The sequence below is a fragment of the Cyclopterus lumpus genome, chromosome 19 (genome assembly GCF_009769545.1).
Source record: "Cyclopterus lumpus isolate fCycLum1 chromosome 19, fCycLum1.pri, whole genome shotgun sequence".
NCBI lineage: Eukaryota > Metazoa > Chordata > Actinopteri > Perciformes > Cyclopteridae > Cyclopterus > Cyclopterus lumpus.
In genome coordinates, this window is record NC_046984.1 from 16,055,823 (window position 1) to 16,078,774 (window position 22,952).

Consider the following 22,952-nt stretch of genomic DNA (forward strand, 5'->3'; position numbering starts at 1 on the left):
TTGTAACGCTAGCTGTTCTCAGATCAGTATCTTCCTCACAAATGCCCCCGTCTCCCCTATTCAAATGCTAATTGGCTGCAGATTGCCCCCTCCAGTTGACTTGAATTGTTCCGTGAAGGACGTTAGTGTCTCACCACTTGGCTATCGTTTTACAGCTCTCATCATTAAGTCTTTGCAAGTGGCGGCATTTGAATGGAAGCGCATGTTAAAAAAACAACGATTTCTGCATTAATTTGTTGCACTGGAGGCACATCTAGCTTTTCCCTTTGTGCGTTGTCCATTTTTATTCTCTCGAAAAAACAGTTTCATTGAGAACAGACAAAATAAAACATGTGAAAACAGTTTTAAAATAAAAGAGGCTTCGGGCACCATGATATTAACCAATAAAAACGGGCCAACGAGACCACACGTTTCACACACTTACGCAACCCCGGCGACACAAAGACGGTATCTAATCGCACGACACTGTGAGAAACCCAATATTACTGAATGCCGCAGAAGCTTCATCATCTCCAGGACACTAGTTACGAGTGAATGTCGGCTCTTATCTGAGCTGCCATCACTTCCTCCGAGGTACCCACCCATACATGTCCGTTTGCACCATTTAGCTTCTTTAACGGTGTTCTGTTTCGTTTCGTCCTCTTCGGGCCAAGAGGACAACAAAGGAGGAACATTACCTCGAGTCATGTCCTTCAAAACAAACGTCTGTGACATTATCAAATGTGCAGCTGTGCGTTCACATGAGCTATTGTAAGAGATTTATGGGTTAAAGGCATAGCTTAAGGCCTCAGCCCGCAGCAGTTTAGCTTAGCGTAACTTAGCTTAGCATAAAGACTGGAAACGGGTAAAACAGCAGGCCTAGCTCTGTCAAAAGGTAACGAAATCCACCTACAGCACCTCTAAAGCGCAATAATAAACACAAATTGTCTACCGCAGTGTACAAATAACATTTTCTTTTCGTTTATTTTTGCTCCGAGCCACGAAATAAAACCCCAATAAAATGGCAAATTGTAATTATTACATTTTTATTCGTCTTGTTTTAAACCAATAGTGATCTTATGAGGCTAGCTAGTTCCCTCTGTCCTCTTTCCTTCAGTATTTTGACCATGGATTATGTATAGGGTTCACCAGAATGGGAAATTCTTTGTAATTATGACTTCATATAAACAGTAACACGTTGAAAAGAGGCTGTAACAGTCTTTAGCTTGTCTCGTGACACAGTTTTTCTTCCTCTACCACAATGATGATGCCAGGTAAAGGTACATTGCATTATTCCCCCCCCCCCCCCCCCCCCCCTACACATCATAACTGTTTGGTATTCCCCAGAGACAATTGACACATTTCCCGCATGCCCGTCCCACGAAAAGGTGACTTCGAGCACCTTTCCGAGCGGTAAACCCGTGAGACGCTGGTCGCTTGAAAGCGAATGTCCGAGGGAGCACAGAGAGCTTTTTGTGAGCGGAGACACAATGGAGCTCTTAAAGCTGCCAAGGGGGAGAAGTGGAGCCGGGGGGGGGGGGAGGATGCTTAGCCTCACCTGTGAAGGTATAAAATGCCTCCTCAAATCGTCATGCTGGTAGCTTGTTGAAGAGCCGTGAAGATCCTCTGACAGACGACTTAAAAGGGCTTTTTTTCATCTACAGGTGAGTGTTTTTAAAAAAATGTTCTATTACAGATTTATATCTTTATTTGTTGAATATTCGCTCACTCATTTAATCTCTCTGCAGCGTCACAGCATGGCTTCTGTCGGCGCCTTCTTAATGTTGTTGCCTGTTGCATGGACATGCTCTCCCCAAAAAGCAGGTAACACCACTGTGGTCCACAGATTAGTACGAGAAGAACATTTTAAAAGGAAGAAAAGGCAGAAAACTGAATGGAATAACATGCAGTAAATGTGTGTATGCAGAGTGTGAGTAGAATTACAATACGGATACACATTATTAGGTAAATAAAGCACACAACTTATAATATTAAATGCGTTTCAGGCATTATTTTAACCAATTTTGTCGAATTACAATATAGACTACCGGTAGTAATAAAATATTAAACAATTAGAGCCCCAAGAAACACAAATAATAAACTTAATAATCAATAAATAAACTATAATTTAAGGACAATAAGTCCACGACAGCAAGAACAACTGTGAGTGAAATAGAATGACATTTACATTTTTTTTATTTTTCTTACAGATGAAATAAAGGTAAGCTTCAGGTGGTTTAAAAAAAGACACACAGCAATGTGAGGGAGTAAAAAAAAGAAGAAGAGCCTTATAAATCAATAAAACCATGAGTATATCTCACCTTACAGGGAGAAAAAGCCACCCAACCTTAAAATACAGCTCACGTTGATGAGTATTATCATGATCTCCAGTAATAAAGCTTACTGCGAAGAGATAGGGGCTTCTTCTGAAGCATGCATGTCACAAAATATCACCCAAAAAAGTGTTTGTCTCTCTGATTTCAGACTATGTTATGGTGTCGTGTTTCCCCAACGCCATCATTGCCAACGTGCCCGAGTGTCCTTACGGCTGGGAGATGGACCAGCTGTCCCTGGGCGGTGTCTGTTACTCAGGGATACACAGCCCGGGCTACTACCGCTTCAGCATCCCAGACCTGACACCCAAAAACCACTCGTACTGCGGCACCCACTCCGAGGTGAGGGACACAACGACCGCGGTATACCTAGCCGAGGAGGCTTCGATGCGTCGGCCAGCGGCCCCAGAATAAAGGAGGTGAATTTAGTAGACTTTTAAAAAAAAACAGAAACAATGCCCCCTTTTTTTAGGTTGAGGCCGTTCAAGATGAACTCAATTAGTAAAATAAAAGACAGAAAAAGAGGAGAAGAATTGCAAGAAAACTAGTTTAATAGTCAAATAAAGCCCAAAACACAGAAAGGCACAGTAATTTATCATAAACCTGAAAACAGTTAATTCTGCTTCATGTTGAGTAGCAACACCTTTGTTTGGATTGAGAAATTTCTTTAAGGATTACGGAGATGCTTTCAGAAGAGCTTTTTTAAGTATACCTTCTGGGTTTTGGTATTTATTGTTTGGTTAAAAATGGATGTTTAGCTCTGAGACTAAAATGTACTTGTAATAAATGAGAGGCGCAGAATAGACCTAAATAAATTAAACAAAGAAATAGAACAAGTTTTTCATTTGGTAAATATCTCAAACAACGGCACACGAAACAAAAAACTACTGTAATTTGGGTGTCCCGGACCTTTAAGACATTTATCCAATTCAATGCACTTAAGTTGCTGCCTTGAATGCAAGTTAATTAAACAATTATATAACTTAAAAGTCTCATTTTATTCGTCCCCCCCCCCCCCCTCCCCTCTTGACAGTACGTGCCGGGCAAAGACCCCAAGTACATCTTCTCCAACTCCATTGTGTCCAACGACACGTCGCTCACGGTCAGAAACCAGCCGGTCAACTACACCTTCAGCTGCGCGTACCGAGCCGCCTACCTGCTGAACAACGCTGTGTTCAGCCAAAGGTGAGCGTCGAGGGCCGCCGGGCGTCGAGGCGACCGGGAAGAGACGAGTGCCTTCTGACCCTCTGGCTCGCAGTGTTTTTACTAACCCCTCTGCTTTTTCCAGAGTGGCGACAGTTTACGTCAACAACGGGAGTTTAGGCACTTTTAGATCGCAGTTGTCTATGAATGTGTTCACGGTGAGTATAGCGGATTCAGTTCCTCCGGTGGAGGCAACGTGTAATGTAGTGTTTTTTGTTTTTTTAAAGTTATTTGGAGTGTTGTTACAATTAAAAGCTAAATATACGCGTGCATTTTGTAGAATTCAAAGTTCCTTTACGCCAAGGACTCCCCGTACGTGATCGACACTTCTGAGATCGGCTCCGAGGTTTTCATCGGCATCGAGGCGAAAGGACTAAGTAACCGGTTCGTCAACACTCAAACGCTCAAAGGTTCCCAAAAAAGAGTAGACGCCACTCGATTTTTCTCACCCCTACCCCTTTTTCGTGCATCAGATTCAAAGTGGTGATAAACAACTGCTGGGCCACTCCCACTCCGTACTCAACAGACAAGAAGAGGTGGAGCCTCATCATCAACAGGTACAAAGCGAAGTGGGGATTGTATCGGGTACTATATATAGTTCGGGAGAAGCGATGCACCGCTGCCGACAAACTCATTTTAAACAACTAAAACTTTGCCCTTATTTGCGGCTTCATGGTAGAATGTTCAAAATATAGCGTATACAGTTAAATCTGATATTTATTTGCTTTAAGTACTGCATTGCTCTGCTGGTACTCCTGTCTGCTGCTGCACTTCTACTGCAGGTAAAAAGGTACCTCATACCTCATTTAAAATCAGAACTTTCCCTTTTCAGTACCCATAAACCAATAAATTTGAATAATTGGTTCCAAGTCATCCCATAAGTTGTATTCTACTTATTGCCTTTGATAAATAGTAATATATATAATGTTTTACAGAGTACTTGGGTGTAAAAGAATGCTTTGCAATGTTCAATGTGATACTCAAACCTCTTTTTTTTGTCTCCCGACAGCTGCTCCTCCGACAGAACGGTGACTATTTTCGAGAACGCCAAAGACAGCCGCTCCATGTTCAAGTTCAACTCGTTCCGCTTCCAGCGGCTGGAGAAGGTTTCCACCGTCTGGCTTCACTGTGATGTCCAGATTTGTGACGCAGAGCGACTCGTCTGTCAGCCAGTGAGTACACGACGCTTTGATGCCCAACATTAAAGCAAATTATGTACTTTTTACTCTGTTTTGATTGGGTTCTTTTAACACTTGTCCACGGCGACGTAGACATGAGGCACAATCCAGACAGCATTGGGAGCAATTTGCATATATAACATATAATGACCTTTAAAAATCAAGTTAATTATCAAAGGAGGTCCTTAATGTTGTTTGGTCTTATGAGTTTTTAACAAGTGAACTCGTCAGTTTAAGAAAATAGCTTTGTATTTATTGGGAACCACTGTATATAAAAGAAAAAACTGATTTTTAATTTTTTTTACAGATTATCTGTCTCAAATATGACAAAATGTTATTTTTGTATTAAAGTTAGCGTCTGTAGCTTTAAGTAGGATTTTAAATGCAAGATTTTACTTCTTTTTCTTGATTTGATGTTTTTTGGTATTACGCTGTATTCTATAAACTTCGGACATCAAAAGTCGGAGCTGGAAATTACATTTATAGTTCATCTTTAGTTATTTATTACTACAATACACTTGTGTTTCCTCCGTGTCTCTTTCCTCAAGGGCCCCTGCTCCTTCAGAAGTCCGTCCTCGGAGGCAGAACCCAGAGGGGGGGTCCTCACTGCTGAGTTTCACATTAAAGGTACAAACATGTTTTAATAAATTAGTAAACGCTGCACATGCGTCATACAATGCGTAAGACATTTTTAAGAAAATACTCCGATAGCCGGCTGTTAAATTCAAACATTTAGTTTTTGTTTGTTGTTGTTATTTGTCTTTTACTGTCCACGCTTTTATTTTGTATGATTTCTCTCGACAGGTATTGACTCCTCCAATAATGGACAGCTGACAGGTGAGACGCACTGATAGCTGTGATTGAAATGTTCAGCGCCAGAAATACCGATATTTCATGCATTCAGTCAATCACTGTGTATTTTTTATGAAGTGAATGCTGTTTCAAGCCTTAAACTTCACTTCCAGCTGTCCAAATTCTGTTAGGAAAATACTTGATTTATGTATTTGTTGGCCCTAAAATCAGAACATTTCTAAAGTTGAGAACAATGAGATCTGCGGCTCAACGAATCCTGTTTATCGACATTTGATGTTTTCCTTTTTCCGCCCCCCCCACAGGCACTTCATTATTCCTCCTGCTGGTTGTCCTCATAAACACATGTTGTTATTTAGTGAACGGGTCAAGAATGCAGTAAACACTTCACGTCACCCCACCACGCTCAAAAGATGTTATCCTTTTCTCACAGATATTATACGTATTTAGGACATTTATTGACTCTTTCAGTGATCTTTTCAAATGTCACATTAAAGATGAAGCAACATTTTTGTTGCTTCAACACATTTTTATCCTTGTCCCTGCTTTTAATTACATGCACAAACCTTAAAAAAAAACAAATAAATTGTTATTACTCAATCCAGAAATTAAACCCTCAACATGACAGCAACACAATACGCATAAATTAAATGTCTAAACCCGCTTTATTTTCTCTTCCAATGATATACTACCCAGAACTAGAGCCAATTGATCAATTGTAAAGGATGCAAAATTATTTTTTATTGAAGTCAACACTTTCATTTGATTTAATTGTATCTTATAAGAACTCTTTATGTGTTCGCTTTATTTTTTTCATCAACTCTCTTTTTATTGTCAGATTTTACTGTGTATTTTCCTTCGTTTAAAGTGCCATGTTTTTATTTTCAATTGTAAAGCACTCTATAAATAAAGGCTATTATTCTTGTTATTATTATTATTGGTCATCTCAAGACATAACGGTCTATTGTAAAAGAAAACTATCATTTAGTGAAGTCATAGCACAAAATGTGTCACAAAGAACAGTTTGAATTGAACAATCAGTTTTTCTTTTACGCTGACAATGAATAAAATGATCCTGTGCACAAAGAGTTAAGATTAAAAAGTATATATTATTATTATATATATATAAATATATATATTAAAAATATATACATATATATAAATATATACATCCATCCATCCATTTTCAATACCGCTTATCCTCATTAGGGTCGCGGGGGCGCTGGAGCCTATCCCAGCTGACTATATATATGGATATTTATATATTTATAAATATATATTTGGATATTTATGTATAAATATCTAAATATATATATTTATATATATATATATGCTCCAGTCTCTGACCCATTTTGCCTCCTCTTTACAAGTTGTTTGGCCTTCTGAGACCTTCCGTATTGTCCTTTCCAGATGTTCCTTCAGCCAAAATCTTTATTAGAACATTCAGTTCTTCAAATGTCCACCGCAGTCATCTTAGCTTTGTTCAGGGTTGCGTGGGCCCTTTTCTCAGCAACTCTGGCCATCCCCAGTTTCTAAAGCAGAGAAATCACAATCTCAGGTTTTGCATCAACTTATTACATTCACAGACTTGTCGACAGTCGCTATCTTCGTCAAGAAGAAGCACCGCGACCTGTGCTGCCCGTACCTGTGCTGCCCGTACCTGTGTTTGTAGTTTGAGAGGGGTCGCGAGCGGAGAGCTGTGAGCAATGAGAGGAGGATTAAACCCCTGTTTGCTTAGCAGCCAGTAGGTCTTCACAGACCCTTTTCCCTGTCGCGGACACAAACACACAAACACACATGTCAAAAACAAAAAGGTATTGCATTGGAGAAAAAGCTAAAACATGGAGACTCTTAATAAAGTCACCTTAATTTCAACTTCCCCTCTTTCCTCCATCTCAAACGAACCGGCCTGGACCAGAATGTCGGCCGTGGTCTGAGATATGTGAATCTTGAGGGCTGTTAGAAAAACAGAAGAGGGCGACCATCATTTATCCAGTAGGGTTGCAATACTGATGGCCTCAATGGATCGGCCTCAAGTTCTGTTCAGTTTACTCACGTGAGCTGTTACTCTCCATGCGGGAGGCCGTGTTCACCGTGTCGCCAAAGAGACAGTAGCGAGGCATCGTGGTGCCGACCACCCCGGCGACCACTGGACCTACGAATCCCACGACAAACTGTTACGGATTCACGCTGATCAAATGCACAAACTACTTCATATTTAATATGTTTCTGGCTCCTTCTTAACATTTAATGTACAAGAATATGAATAAAGCCGTCTCTCACCTGAGTGTATCCCGATGCGGATCGCGAGTCTCTCGGTGGGCATGTGGTGGATTCTGAAGACCTTGATGGCGCTTAGGAAATGCAGCGCCATTGTGGATATCTCCAAAGCATGCTGAAGGCCGTTGCTGATGGGTAGACCGCTGGCGACCATGTATGCATCACCGATTGTTTCCACCTTGGCGGAGATGCAAAGAGGAATCAGTTTTATTGACAATTTTTTTAAAGTAAGACTGGAAAAGTGGGTTTTTATCAATTTGCAATTTAAAACAACGTTTTAAAAAGGTATAGTTTTACATTTCGGGACATATGCTTGTTACCCTGCCTGCACCTCTAAATATCATTAACTTACGTGTTTTATCTAGTTTGTATATTGTGGAAACAAACATGGTTTATGTGTGAATTAGTGAGCGGATTTTCTGACCTTTACTTACTCCTTTTTGGATGAAGCCAGACTAGCTGTTTCCATGCTTGATGCTAAGCTAAGCTAGCTCTTTCCTCTTGTTTCAAGTCTTTATGCTAAGCTAGTTATTTTCTCTTGTTTCAAGTATTTAATGCTAAGCCAAGCTAGTTATTTCCTCTTGTTTCAAGTATTTATGCTAAGCTAGTTATTTTCTCTTGTTTCAAGTATTTAATGCTAAGCCAAGCTAGTTATTTCCTCTTGTTTCAAGTCTTTATGCTAAGCTAGCTGTTTCCAGTCGTTATGCTAGGCTAAGCCAGCTGTTGCTCTGTTTCCAGTCTTCATGCTATGCTAAGCTAGCTGTTTTCCCCATTTCCATTATTTATGCTAAGCTAAGCTAGCTGTTTCCCACCGTTTCAGTCATAGACTTTCATATTTACAACACATACATGAGCGCAGCATCAAAAGGACGAATATTCCTTAAAAAAAACATACAATCACTACACTGATACTAATGACCACAACTGAGTATTTACAATAAAAAAAATGTACACATGAAAAACATTACAAAGTATCTACAACATCTAAAATCCTCGCGTGCGTGCGTGACTCACTTTATAGACGTCGTACATCTTGATGACGTCGTCGAAGAGGCTGTAGAGGTCGTTGAGGAACGCCACCACCTCCATCGCCGAGCTGACGGAGCACATGGACGTGAAGCCCACGATGTCGGAGAAGAAGATGGTCACCGCCTCGTAGCTCTGAGGCTCCACGGACACGCCCGCCATCAGCTGATCCGCGATGTACCTGCGAACCGACGAAGCGCCGGGCGCGCCGACAAGGTGAGGGACGCAATCGCGGTAATACGACCCGAGTGGGTTCATCGTTTTTTGGATTGCGGCTACATCTGTTACCTCGGTAACATGCTGGAGAGGAGCTTGTCTGCGCGGGTCTTCTCTGCCGTGAGCTGATTGGTCCTCTCCTCCACAACCTCCTCCAAGTGATTTGCATATTTCTCCAGCTTTGCCACCATATTATCCAGAATATTTGCATGACTACAGTACAGAAAATCCTGATTGAGTTAGTTAGTTTGTTAGTCTCCTATTTTCTCTTTAAAAATGGTAGAACAAACAAGTGAATGGTTGTTGACGCCAATCCAGAATCCAACAATTAGAATATGAGAATTTTTTTGACCTTTTTAGCTATTGATTCACTAACTAAATTGAGGAAAATGTGGCATAGTATGCACCTGCAGGCCCAAATTACTTATGGGTAAAGAAACATCAGAGGCCTTACCTGTCTGGGCTGGTGTCCCTCAGCTGTCTCCGTATGGACGCAAACGGCGGCCGGTGGTCGGGGTTCTCGTTCCAGCAGGCCTTCAGCAGGGAGTTGATGTTTTCATCGCAGAGCTCCTCGGACAGCGCTGGTCGGAGGGGCTCCCCTTGGAAAGGTGTCCGCAGCTGCTTGATGATCTCTGGAAGGGAAAAAATGAAAGCGAAGAAGCGGAAAATCGTGGCGAAACGTTTTTTTTTTTGTGATTCTGTAAATTAATAATAATAATAATAACCTAACCTTTGGGCCCCAGGTTGATCTCATGGTACGGGCCAGGCTTGGCGTTGTACATGAGCTCCCACATGATGATGGCGAAGCTGTAGACGTCCGCTTTGGGCGTCCCGCAGACCTGGAGACCGACTTGTCTTAAGAGCTCGGGGGCCGTCCAGTACATCTCTACAACAAATCACCCCTCATGTGCAATTTCTCCTTCACGCTGTGTTGAATGCAAAAATGTGCTTTAAAATGATATTTACAAAAGCATTCGAGATGCACCCACTGACCTGAATGATCGGGGTTCTCCAGTTTGACGATCTTGTTTTTGCTCCCGTATTTAAACTCCCACAGGCCGAAGCCAGAGAGTTTAATCTGCAGCCGGCTGTCCACCAGACACTTGCTGGGCTTCAGGGTGCCGTGAAATTTCAGGTTACTTTTGTGGATGAACTCCATTCCCTAAAACACAGAAGAACAGGTTCAAAACATGGATTTTCTTGTGATTTCTATGTAAAAGAATGTGTGTGTGTATATATATATATATATATATATATATATATATATATATATAAATTTATATATTTATTATTATATTATTAGCCGATAATTATATATATATATATATAATTCATATATATATATATATATATAAATTATTATATTATTAGCTGATAATTATATATAATAAATTATTATTAGTTTATTTCTGGAGTCACACCTTAGCTACCAAAATATATCATAGTTACCGAATAAATAAAATATATTAAATCTTCAAAACATTTTGAGACATACTACATAGTTGACTTGAGTATTTTGTATGATTTATTTAATATTTAATATGTTTCTAAATCACTTTATTATTTCTACTGTCCTAGCGGCGGCCCTGAGTACATTTGTAACTGTCACGGCGATGCTGTTTAAATGAATGGACTCACATTGACGATATCATACGCAAAGGACAGCTTAAACATCCCGTCCAGGTCAACATCTGACTTCAGAACATCCTGCAGAAAAAGAACAAGCAGTATTTCCAAGTTAAACATCCGATGATCCCTGAGATCAAGATGGCGCCGATGAGTTAACCAGAACCAAAGGCTTGTTTTGGACCCACGGGTGTTACAATTTGCTACATTTACTCACAATATAATGTATGGTTTATTTTAAGTGTGACATACAAAAAGCTCCCGTTTCACCCTAAAACTGCCAAACATGTATCGTTAACTGTATAAACACTGTAAAGGATACATGTAACATTTTACGAAGAGCTGGATTATTTAAAAAAACATTATAATTTGGGTAAATAACCCAAGGGTAATATTAAAAAAACAACACAACCCTTTGTTTAAGGTGTATTGCTTCTATACTGGCACAAACTGACTCAAGAGTAACATGATAGCGTAACAATAGGACACATTAAAGTGGCATTTCTGCAGCGATGCCTCACACTATGAAGTAAAAAGTGTCCGTATGTTTAATTCACTATGAGACCACCGACCTTCAGACTGCCCTTCGTGCAGTACTGGATCACCAGGCAGACATTCGGCGGCTCGATGCAAACGCCGAAGAACTGAACCAAGTTCTCGTGTTTCATCTCCTTCATCTGTCTTAAAGAGAGGAAGATGGTCAGGCACACAGAAGGAAACTCAACGAGGAGCTTCAGGTGTCCGCCGTGTTGCACCGCCAATGTTTCTACAGTGGCCCATAGGGGTCAAAACCAAACACATGGCTCCAGAAAGAGAGCCTTTTGCGTAACCAGAACCGCCACCGTTGTTCTCCGCAGAGTGCACGTCGCTAGATGCCACAAAAAATCCGCCAAACTGTTACCGGAAGAAACAATTCTTCGTCACGCGAACATTGCATAATGATTCTTTTGCAGTTTATTAACGTAGACGGATTTTGCTACTGTTTCTTTAAGAGAACAAATACAGAAAAAAGATGTAGAAGTATGTTTGGACTCCAGTGTCTTCAATATTCTAGTAAAACTTGCCAAAATCTATGGTAACGCAGACTATTTGAGTCTCTGCTTCTCTAGCACACATGCTATCCAACTGACTTTTTTTTACTATACTTTCTGTTTCATACGCTATTCGTCGTTCTTTTGTTTGTAAAACCCAGAAAGGTTATTTTGCTTTGAAAACAGGAAATGAATAAGTACAAAGGGAAAAAAGATTAAGTACGTTTGATGTAGGACAACATAAAGAACTTTACCACATTGAACTCTGCGATAATTGAAGGTTTCTGGAAATGAATGCCGACGTGGTTCTTGAGGTACTTGACGGCCACTTTATTTCCCTTTTAATGAGGGACATAAAAACACGTTAGAGAGCACATATATCTCGACGTGTGAAAAACACAAACTCTCCCATTTCACCGTCACCTGGTAGAGGCCGATGGTGGTGTAGACGTGTTCTCTGCCCGTCTTGTCCTTCAGGCCATAGCTGGCGTTGGAGAAGGTCGACTGGGAGCCGCTGCTGCGACTCTGACTGACTGTGGTGCTCAGAGACAAACCCTGAAACCCCTGAAAGGAGACACAAGAACCACCCTGAGAACACAGAACCGGGCAAGCGAGTCGGTTCTCCGTCTGCGTTTAGCAGCTCGTACCGAGTGCTCCCGGACGACGGTGATGTCGCCGTAGCTGATCAGCCACCAGCTGGAGTCGTCGAGCTTCGTCTGGAGGCGTAACTTCTGCAGGACGAGGACCCCGATGCCCAAAACGGCCAGCACGCCGATGACGGGGAAGGTCACGAGCACAGCCAGCAGGGCGATGTCTGCGTCCCGGCAAGACAGTAAATCACCAGGGTGGTTAGCTACGGGCCCGAGTGCACGGCGTATTTTAAAGGAAACACCAGTTTAATTACTGGGCTATAATTTAAGGATGTTACTTTTACCATTAACGAGCCAGTCGCAGAGTTCGTTGTTGTAACCGCATTCGGGTTTATCAGACGGGGGTCTCCCTCTCGGCCAGACCACAGAAGCGAACATAGACGTTGGTCTGAAATGACATTTTTGTGTGTGATTGTCTGGTGTGGTTTAAAAAATGTAATAATAAAAAAAATAGTTTGATAGTATATTTTATATCCATAAATACGTGAATGTTTTACCGGACAGAGTTGGTGTGGCTGTCAAAATTGAGGATGGCTTCAAACTTGGTGGTGTGTCCCACATGCTGCAGGTCATAAATGGAATAGTCCAATTTTCTCTCCCCGTCTTTGTCAAAGTGGACCAGTCCGGAAGCACCTGCAACGACAATCACAGGCGGATAGAAACTTAATAGGACTTAATAAATAAATAAATTGTAAGCTATTGGACGTCGACCTCTATAAAACCAGGTGGCAGATCGCAGAAAAAAACGTCAAGCTTTCATCTGCTGGCGAGCACATTGTTAGGCCGGAGGGGGAGGAGCCAACTTTGAATGTCGTGTTTAAGAAAAAATTAGAGGTGCTCGGAAAAAATGAGAGGTGCTCGGAAACAAAACGCGACAAAATCAACACAAAAAGAAATGGCCTCCCAGTAGCTTTATGTAAAAAAGTGTGAATTCTTCCTCCACCACTGTTTGAGAGTACACAACCGTATTTACTTCTCAGCAGATGTTCTGTAATTTACTTGACAAAACAAAAGTTGTCACTAAATATTTAATAAAACAGCCACCAACCATTAAATCGGATGTTGTTTCTATTCTTTAATCTCTGCAGCAGCTGCCGTCCATCGTGAGGGTCTTTGCCTTCCTTGAGCACTTCCTTCAGCGCCATCGCGTAAAGAAGCACCGCGTCGTGCAGGTAAGCCGAGTACGGGCTGACCTGAAGCGACGGCAAGAAAACAATTGCATCTGCGCTTTTTAAAAAACTTTTTTTATAGCCGGAACGAAGGGGGAAAGCGTCGGACGCCTACCTCTCTTTCAGACGTCAGGTTGCTCTCAAACGGGTGTCCTTTCAGCCTCTCAAAAACCTGCTCAAAGAAGTCATAATACTCGTAGCCCTCGTAGGATTTCTGGCCGATGACGAAGGTCATGTCAAAAGCTCTGATGGCGGCTTGGTTAGTCCTGCTGTTCAGGTTATACTTCCACATGTTATCCTGCTCAGGGAGAAGATTGATACGATGGACGTGAGACGGATCACATGTCCCTCTCTCGGTCCATATCCAGACTTTGGATTCTACGTGAATGGTGCAGCAACAACAAACCCAAACTGAATGCGTGTGTGTTACTGTTGTATTTAAAAGTTGTACTCACCACACTGCCACTGACCTCAAAATGCTGCACCAAGAAGAACACGTAGTCGCCATTCATCAGACCCTGACGCTCAGCCTCCAGCAACAGAGCCATGGAGTCCATGGAGTTGGTGAGCACCACAATAACTAGGGGGTGGGGGGGTGGGGGGGTCAACCGGACACATTCAATAGCCAGATCACTGGTAAACATGTGGTTATGTGTGTGTTTTCAATAGAAACCGCTGTCCTTCTTACCTCTGGCGACTGTTGCGATGAACTTCACATTGCGGCGGACCAGCTGAGGGTTGCTGGTGTCAAACTTTACGGCGGCGGCCAGTTTGAATTTGTCTCTCAGCGGATTCTCGACGGTTTTCCACAAAGCGTCGACTTTGTCCCAGGTGTTCGAATCCAATCCCCCGCCGATCATCGCCACGTGACTCCAGCCGAAGAACTCCAGGGTCTTCACCAGGACCTCCGAGCTTCTTTTGAGAGGGGGCACGATTTTTATGTAGGAATCGTAGATGTCGGTGTTGTCCGTTTTGGAGGATTGTCCCACGAAGCCGAACATGGGGATGTTCCACGTGGATGCAATGAGACCGGTGACCTGGAAGGCAGGTTTCAGGTTCCTTTAGTTCACCAAACTAACTCATCGTAAAACACACTGAGAAATAAAACTCCAGAACCAAAACTGTCTCATCTTCCCACTTTTCCAACAATCACCAACTCTATTTTGGTGAAAATAATCCTTTTAAGTCCATGTTAGAGATGAGGAGCTGAGGAGCAACCGAGCGGCTCTCGTTCTTCGGAGGCAGACCGTTAAATTACATGTAGCAAAATAAAAGTGTCAAATGTCGCCTGAAAAGGCCCCGGAGAGAATGTACAATATATATATATATATATATATATATATATATATATATATAGAGAGAGAGAGAGAGAGAGAGAGAGAGAGAGAGAGAGATATAAGTACAACCAAAGACTGAATGAGACATTTTTAAATGACCAAAAATTTTACAAATCATAGAAACATAGCACGCTTAATGGTCTATTTGACTCTAAATGGACCATAATTTACCAAATGAATCTCATGTTGTATTGAAGAAGACTTGAAACTAGAGATTGAGACCATAAACTCATGTTTACAATGTTTACTGAGGGAATACATCAAGAGAAGTAGAGTCATTTATATAGACTTCTATACAACCAGAGGAGTCGCCCCCTGCTGGCCATTAGAAAGAATGCAAGTATTAAAGCACTTCAGACCTCGAGGTTGCGGCCTGGTTCAAGTATTTCAAAATTGTACTTTGGAATAGTACTTTTCTCAACTGTTAATATAGAGACACAAATCTAATGCACCAACTATCAATCTCCACGTCACACATGAATCATACCTCGGCTTCTTCGGGACACGCCGGACCGAACAGCGCCGACACGTTTTCTTTCCACACCTGGTGGATGAACCCTCCCAGGGAAATCTTGGGGTTGCAGTCGGTGTCCGTGTACACAAAATCCAGACTGTAGTTGCCCAGGAAGGACGGATTGCTGTTCACCTTCTCCACGGCGATCTGTATGGCCGAGCCCAGCCGGGGGGCGCTGAAGGGCAGGGTCATGTTCCAGGGGGCCTGGAAGCCGATGATCAGCCGGCGGGACCCACCGGTGGAGTTGCTGGTGACGGCGGCGGCGGACAGAGAGAAGTGAAGCACCAACAACGTGAGCCTCACGACGGGAGAATACGCCGCCCTGCACATCATCACCGTCGTCGTCCTATTAGTTAGTTTTCATGTGACAGGGTTTAATATATATACCTCTACTCCCCTCCCCCCCGTCCCCGGTGGAGCTGGACGACTCGGTTAGGGAGGAGGACATGTAAATAAGTGGAAGGGAGGTGGGAGGTTACGAAGAGGCATTATAAGCCCATTGTTTTGTTTTTTTAAAAGTTATTTTCTCTTCATTAGAGTGTATTCTATTCATGTAGAAGATCCCCCATGCGTATGTTCCCCCCCAGCTCAATATCCCCTTAAATGGACAGTTCACACCCCAAAAAAAATCAAAAAACACATATTTTTTAGATTATTTTGGCCCCGTCGTGTTACTTAAACCTGTTCCGTGGATTATCTGAAGGTACATTCTCAAATGTACCTTCTGTTCTAGAGGAGAGGAGGCGGACGTCTTCTACGGCTGATATCTCCAGAACAATCTAGATTGATAAACAGCGATACAGGTAAGAGGGGAAATATGTGTTTTTAATTAATTTGACACATTAATCAGACCTTCCAAAGGGTTTTTAATGTCCTCCACATATGTTAAATGTACGTTTCCATGCATCAAAATGTTGAAATCACCCACAGTTTACAGCCTGCCGACGTCATACTCCTCAATATCATTTTTCTGTGTCTTAAACATTGATATCTTCACAGTGGCTGAGCAGATTTATACCATTGAAACTGCATTTTAAATGTCCTCCTCTCTTCGGTCTCTTGCGTTATGAACCGCAAAGATAACCTTCGGCAACCTTCAGAGAAACACACCGGGACGATGCCCCTCGAGTTCATTCGATTTGGACGATTAGATTAGTCTCGTAATAAAATAAAAAAAATACAATCAAACGAACATTTTCTAAATGGTTCACGACCGCCTCGTTATCTTATCTGATGTTGTGAAAAAAACGGATCCAGGTGAGATTTTTATCAACCATATAAATCAGCAAACTGCAAAGGTGCCACGACCAAGCACGCTTTTCGGTTATCGCTCCTGAATCCGGAGTCAAAGTTCACCGTGAGCTCTGTCTTTGTGCACGGCGTGCACGTGAGAGGAGCGTGCACGGGGGCGCCCGCTTTTAATTCTAAGAACGGGCTAATTTGATTAAGGCAATTAAAAAGACAACTAAGTCCAAAGTGAGGAGTGAGTTGCAGAACCTCCTGGGAGCGGCTTCTGCAGGCGAGGCAGGTTGAGCCTTGCTTGGCGGCCGAGAGCAGTTCACACACACCTGTGTGTAGTTTAAGGTGCTAATGATCACAGGTGGGCAGAGTGTGTGTGAGTGTGTGTGTGTGTGTGCATTAAAGGTGTTGCTGACTCGGGTTCTTTTTCTTTTTCTCTCTCCGTCCCTGGAGGAGATCGCTGATCGGCTTTGCACCCAAAGCCACCTCTGCTAATCCCACCAGGTAACCTCTGGAAGCGTCTGCTAATGAACCTTCACCTTCAGCCAGCAGATCAATCTAATCCCTCTCAGAAGAGGACATCTTGGACGTGTGTTTGAGGAGTGAATATAAATAAAGTGCAGAAATGCAATTCATGCATCTGACATTCAGTTAAATGTTTTTTTGGATGATTTAGATTAAAGAAAATGTGACTTTTTTAAGGATTAAATCTTTTTTTTTATGTCCAGAAAATGTTACATTCATTGTCTCCCTTTTTATTCAGTGAGATAAAATACAATGTGCAGCTTCTATCTTCTTCAGTGTTGAGTAACAAAGATGACTGATAGCATATTTCTGACCTGAAAAGGTTGTAATAGTTTTCTTTTATGAACTTACTGTATCATTATCTTATTTAGAGAGACACATTGTCATGTTTTGTTGACACGAGGACTTTGACTACGATGAACTGCAGATAAGAGCGTTGACCTTTCTACTTCAGCATCTTGGCCTTCTGTTAGACAATTCCTTAAAAGTGTGGACTGGCATTGGTTGGCTGGGCTACATTTTATTTTTTATTCATTAATAATTACCAGTATAATTTAATTACAAAATACACACTATTAATATGTTGACGTTGAGCATCAGGAGCGGTGAGAAGCCCGTGGAGTTTCTTTATCATATCAGTGGGAGTGTGGAGCAAAGGTTCCTTTGACGGACTTGTTTTTATGAGTTCTCTCACTCCGTCGATCTCCTTTCAGACTGGAGGAAGCAGACTGGAGCACCTCAGAGGACCCACAGCAGGTAGGAGAACGGGTTCATTAACTGAGCCTACGGTGGGTCAGAAAGGCATCATTCTAAACTGTTGTTTTGAGTTTTTCTTCCATGTATATGGATTTATTTATTTATTTATAAAACTACTCCTGAAGTATTCTTCATTCACTTCCATTTATGAGCAAAATGAAGCACTTTGTGTTTTCATCCTGGACCGGAAGGAGACGCTTTTGTCTCCGTGATGTTTGACTAGTTCATAGTCGGTTATGAGGTGGTGCCGGATCATGTTCCTGATTCGTATGACATGACACCTGCTGAACGTCCCCCTATTGCTTTGGATTTATTTATCTGGTTGAACATGTTTTTTATCTATCTATATATCTATCTCTATATCTCTCTCTCTATATTTCTCTCTATATCTCTCTCTCTCTCTATATCTCTCTCTCTCTCTCTCTCTCTCTCTATATATATATATATATATCTCTATCTCTATCTCTATCTCTATCTCTCTATATATATATATATCTCTATCTCTATCTCTATCTCTATCTCTATCTCTCTATATATATATATATATATATATCTCTATCTCTATCTCTCTATATATATCTCTATCTCTATATATATATATATATATATATATATATATATATATATATATATCTCTATATCTCTCTCTCTATATATCTCTATATCTCTCTCTCTCTCTCTATATCTCTCTCTCTCTCTCTCTCTATATATATATATATATATATATATATATATATATATATATATATATATATATATATATATATAAATCTCTTAAATTGGCTTCAACAAAGTCTTCCTGGTGTCCACACAATGGCATCAGTTGACTTTTGCAGTTTTCAAGCCAGCATGCTTTTCTGAACCACAATCCTCTTTAGTGCAGCATGCAACAGTGTGTATATATATATTAATTAATATATATATATTAATATAACATTTTATTTAATATATTTTTTATATATTTTTATTTCAAACTGGAGATGATTGTTAACCTTCACTTTCTTATTAATTTATCTTTTTTTTTAAATGCCATAAAATGCGCTTGTTGCTATTTAAACCTTTGGCATGTTCTCGTAAAATAATTAACCCTGACCTCTTATTGTTCACATTTATGATCCAAACACGAGACGATCTGTCCCAAAGGTCAAGAAAACTGAATCTGAAGCTTATTAAGACTCGTTACACACGTTTTTAATCTAATCTAAAGACTTGTATGACTTTATAACAAATACATGTATAAAAAGCTAGACAATTACATTTCTATCCATCGGACCAATGTCTGTGTATATCCAGTAAATACTCAAATATTGTGCTACTATCACAGTACATGAAGACTGCAATGAGTGTTCATGGATGCTATCTTGAGTTATTATCAATAACTGTTGCGCAAGTCATGTTGACTTTGACCTCTAGTTGCAACAAATCTGTGCGTTCCAATAATATAATACCGTACAATTAAATAGGACTTAGTATGTCAAATGTAGTGGAAATGTGACTGAACTTGGTTAAATGCTAACTCTGCTAACCCAGCATTTTGTCCTGCGTCCCAGCAGCCTTTGCAACATGAACTCCCTCCTCGAGGTGCTGTTCTCTCCTCTTCCCTACCCGGCCATCGTCTCCCTGTTTGCCGCGGCGGCCGCCACCTTGTTCTACCTCCGCACTCGGCCCCGCCCCCTCCGCTGCCCCGTTGACCTCAACAGCCAATCACTGGGCATCAAGGTGAAGGCGCCGCGTTCCACAACTTCTGATGAGGCCGTAGACTCGAGCGTTTTGAATAACCGTTGCTTCCGCAGGATGGAGCGAGGAAGACGGCGTTGCTCGAGGACAACAACAACCTGATGTCGTATTACCACGCCGACGCCACGACCATCTACGAGGTCTTCCAGAGGGGTTTGAGGGTTTCAGGTGACGCAAACGTTCTTTCTCTTTATCAATGACTCCACCAGACTTCCATCAATAATAAATGGACCAGTAAAGGACGGAGAGGTCTAGGATATGAGAGTTTTCACTTTGTGTTACCGGCGAGTGTCATGAGGATGCTGATGTGTCTGATGATGAGCTCAAATTATGATTTTAATGCTGCATTTTAGATATTTGAGGGCGAGAATAAGGGAATTAAAGGTCGCAGCACAAATTGGTTGAACGGTAGTTCATTTACTTTCTTGCTGAGTTGGATGAGAAGATCAACGCCACCACGACACTGCTAGCTTAGCATAAAACCTGGAAATGGGGCTAACCTGATCTGTGGAAAGTTAAAAAAAAACTGCACATCTTAATACATTTAATCTGTACACAAACAAGACTCTTGTGGCTGAACCAGTAAAAACAATTGGAGTAATCCAGTGATTGTCTTTTATAGTCATTGAGACATTGTAAAAAAAGAAACTGCTAATGCCTAATGGCTAATTCTGCATAATTTTAATGAAATTTTATATTAAACCAAACATGTAATTTTAATGTCGTCGCTTGCAGGAAACGGACCGTGCTTGGGCTACAGGAAGCCAGGAAGGCCGTACCAGTGGCTGAAGTACAAGCAGGTAAACCTGCAACATTGAGAACAATAGATAAAAACAAAAAAATGCCCCTCTGTAATCTCCAGATGAACCTTTTTAACCCACTTCCTGTATCTGCAGGTGTCCGACAGAGCGGAGCACCTGGGCTCAGGCCTTCTTCACAGGGGTTTGAAGCCCAACGCTGACACTCTGATCGGCATCTTTGCTCAGAATCGACCCGAGGTGAGTGTGAAGGGATAACGAGGCTCTTTAAGTCTGAACAACACACCATGAACCCTTCCCTCTCTCTCTTAGTGGATTATTGGAGAACTGGCCTGCTACACCTACTCCATGGTCGCCGTTCCCCTGTACGACACCCTGGGACCCGAAGCCCTGGTGTTCATTATCGACCGAGGTAATTGGAGCTTCTCTTGCACTCTTAATGCTTAATCCGCCCCCTCGGGGATCTGTGTCGAGTTTCCTCTAATCTTCTTTTTGATTATGTGATCACCTCTTGACGATGGTTATTCCAGTAGGTCCGCTTCTAAATCTTGTGTTTTACACTCTTAATTCTTAATAAAACGACATAATTTGTGTCGGCAAATTCAACGCAATGCTCGCCTCAGAACTGCTATTATTTAGTGCAGTTCTAAGTGTTCTCTTCTTCCCCTTCAGCGGAGATCTCCACGGTGCTTTGTGACAATCGAAGCAAAGCGGAAACTCTGCTACAGAACCGGGAGAACGGCCAGACTCCGGTTCTCAAGACCATCGTGGTCATGGACCCTTTCGACTCGTCGCTGGCGGAGCGGGGCGCCGCGTGCGGGGTGGAGGTCGTGTCGCTGCAGGACGTGGAGGTAAAAAAAAAAGCGCGCTCGAACTCAACTCAATTGTGACGAATGCCACAAAGAAGCACCGACGTTTATGTTTTAAACGTGTCTTTGTTCTCCAGGCTCTGGGGCAGAGTAACCTTCAGAAGCCAATTGTGAGTTTCCTTCTTGTATCTCCATGTGATCCATTTCTTTTGAGAGTCAACCAGCAGCTCTGATGTGTCTCTTTCATGTCCTCAACAGCCGCCGAAGCCAGACGACCTCAGTATCGTTTGCTTCACCAGCGGCACGACAGGTGAGCTTTTTTTTTTCCCGAAACGAGGCGTTCGAGGCTCGTAACTTTCCTGGAATTCCCGCTCTCCACCCCCCAAAAAAACACGCAAAATCGACGTCCTTGTCGCAAACGACTTCTTGTGCGTTTCCAAAACGGTGTGGCCTGGAAAATGAAATAAAACGTGCCTCCAAAAGGGTCGAATACAAAATGTCTCTTTTGCAGGAAATCCCAAAGGAGCGATGTTGACCCACGAGAACGTCGTCTCGGACGCTGCAGGGGTCCTCAAAAGCTTCGATGCAAGTTTTAACAACCACAAAATCTCTTCTCTTTTTAAAAACCACATGTCTCTCTAACGTTTCTCCGTCTCCGGCCTTCCAGGTGTCCGTTACTCCATCCACCCAGGACGTCAGCATCTCGTTCCTGCCTTTAGCGCACATGTTCGAGAGGGTCGTACAGGTGAGCCGCGGCTCGTGGGGGGAAAGAGTATCGTTTTTTCTTTTTGTTGCTGCAGCGCCGTCGACGTGACGACTTCCTGTCTTGATTCTTGCAGACGGTGATTTATGGCGCCGGAGCCAAGGTGGGATTCTTCCAGGGAGACATCCGACTGCTGCCCGACGACATGAAGACGCTGCAGCCCACCATCTTCCCCGTCGTGCCGCGACTTCTCAACCGCGTCTACGACAAAGTCAGTGATTCACAGTGGTGGAATGAAAAGACTACATTATAGTACTTTATACTCTCTTCACGGCATTAATTTGGTCACGCGTGACTCTTTTAAATTAAGGTTTCTGCACACAACACGCACAGCCTTTGAATAATTACTATTTTATATAATTCTCATGCATTTATCTACCAAATGCAGTTGTCTTTTTAATTGCCTTAATCAATGCAGTCCTGCATTTTCCTTTTTAATTTATTTTTTGTATTTATTATTTGGTGTTCTTGGTTGTCCAAATCAAACATGGAGAAGGTTTACCTTTTGGGGTTCGCCACTTTATTTACTTTTACAAACCAAATAATCATTTTGTTGCATTTTTTATGGTAGAAACGAGTCTAATGAAATCTAATATAATAACAGAAAATTGGAATTTGTACTTTAAATGCATTTCCCTGATTTTACTTCCAAACCTTTTTACTTAACAGTATTGTTTTTTTTAAGTGAAGGATCTCCTCGCTGGTGGTTCCCCCCCCCCTCGTTCCGCTTCTACACGTTTGTCGTTTCTTTATCTTTAAACGTTTGTCGTTTCTTTATCTTTAAACGCTCGTCGCCCAACGTGCGTCTCCAGGTTCAGAGCGGAGCCAAGTCTCCTTTCAAGAAGTGGCTGCTGAACTTTGCCGTGCAGAGGAAGTTTGCTGAAGTGAAGCAGGGCATCATCAGGAACGACAGCGTGTGGGACAAGCTCATCTTCCACAAAGTGCAGGTACAGTCGCACACACTCCTGGCTATGTGGCGAAGAAACGGGACATGATGATGATGATGATGATGA

The 22,952-nt window shown here is 42.0% G+C and overlaps 3 protein-coding genes across 3 annotated transcripts in view; 2 read left to right on the forward strand and 1 right to left on the reverse strand.

Moving 5' to 3' along the window:
- Positions 1-1,736: 1,736 nt before the first annotated feature.
- tectb (tectorin beta) lies at positions 1,737-5,885 on the forward strand. The gene is made up of 10 exons (XM_034559340.1): positions 1,737-1,803; positions 2,464-2,654; positions 3,346-3,497; positions 3,571-3,673; positions 3,796-3,899; positions 3,989-4,072; positions 4,525-4,687; positions 5,242-5,320; positions 5,498-5,530; positions 5,809-5,885. Exons 1-10 carry the CDS (start codon positions 1,737-1,739, stop codon positions 5,883-5,885), a joined length of 1,053 nt encoding a protein of 350 aa, XP_034415231.1.
- Positions 5,886-6,954: 1,069 nt separating this feature from the next.
- Positions 6,955-15,682, reverse strand: gucy2g (guanylate cyclase 2g). Its single transcript, XM_034559341.1, has 22 exons — positions 15,326-15,682; positions 14,190-14,538; positions 13,972-14,081; positions 13,617-13,799; positions 13,381-13,525; positions 12,830-12,965; positions 12,617-12,720; positions 12,330-12,496; positions 12,106-12,246; positions 11,937-12,020; positions 11,224-11,328; positions 10,664-10,732; positions 10,019-10,187; positions 9,756-9,911; positions 9,480-9,657; positions 9,098-9,238; positions 8,798-8,990; positions 7,787-7,961; positions 7,560-7,658; positions 7,368-7,459; positions 7,149-7,271; positions 6,955-7,035 (listed from the first exon to the last, which is right to left on the reverse strand). Exons 1-22 carry the CDS (start codon positions 15,680-15,682, stop codon positions 6,955-6,957), a joined length of 3,357 nt encoding a protein of 1,118 aa, XP_034415232.1.
- Positions 15,683-17,034: 1,352 nt separating this feature from the next.
- Positions 17,035-22,952, forward strand: part of acsl5 (acyl-CoA synthetase long chain family member 5) — a 9,147-nt gene continuing 3,229 nt past the window's right edge. Inside the window, exons 1-14 of the mRNA XM_034559097.1 lie at positions 17,035-17,095; positions 17,830-17,872; positions 19,426-19,591; positions 19,666-19,777; positions 20,345-20,409; positions 20,506-20,607; positions 20,680-20,779; positions 21,040-21,218; positions 21,314-21,346; positions 21,435-21,486; positions 21,688-21,761; positions 21,844-21,921; positions 22,016-22,150; positions 22,752-22,886. Of these exons, the coding sequence (XP_034414988.1) occupies positions 19,436-19,591; positions 19,666-19,777; positions 20,345-20,409; positions 20,506-20,607; positions 20,680-20,779; positions 21,040-21,218; positions 21,314-21,346; positions 21,435-21,486; positions 21,688-21,761; positions 21,844-21,921; positions 22,016-22,150; positions 22,752-22,886 (1,221 nt within the window). The 5' untranslated portion in view covers positions 17,035-17,095; positions 17,830-17,872; positions 19,426-19,435. The remainder of the gene's footprint in view (positions 17,096-17,829; positions 17,873-19,425; positions 19,592-19,665; positions 19,778-20,344; positions 20,410-20,505; positions 20,608-20,679; positions 20,780-21,039; positions 21,219-21,313; positions 21,347-21,434; positions 21,487-21,687; positions 21,762-21,843; positions 21,922-22,015; positions 22,151-22,751; positions 22,887-22,952) is intronic.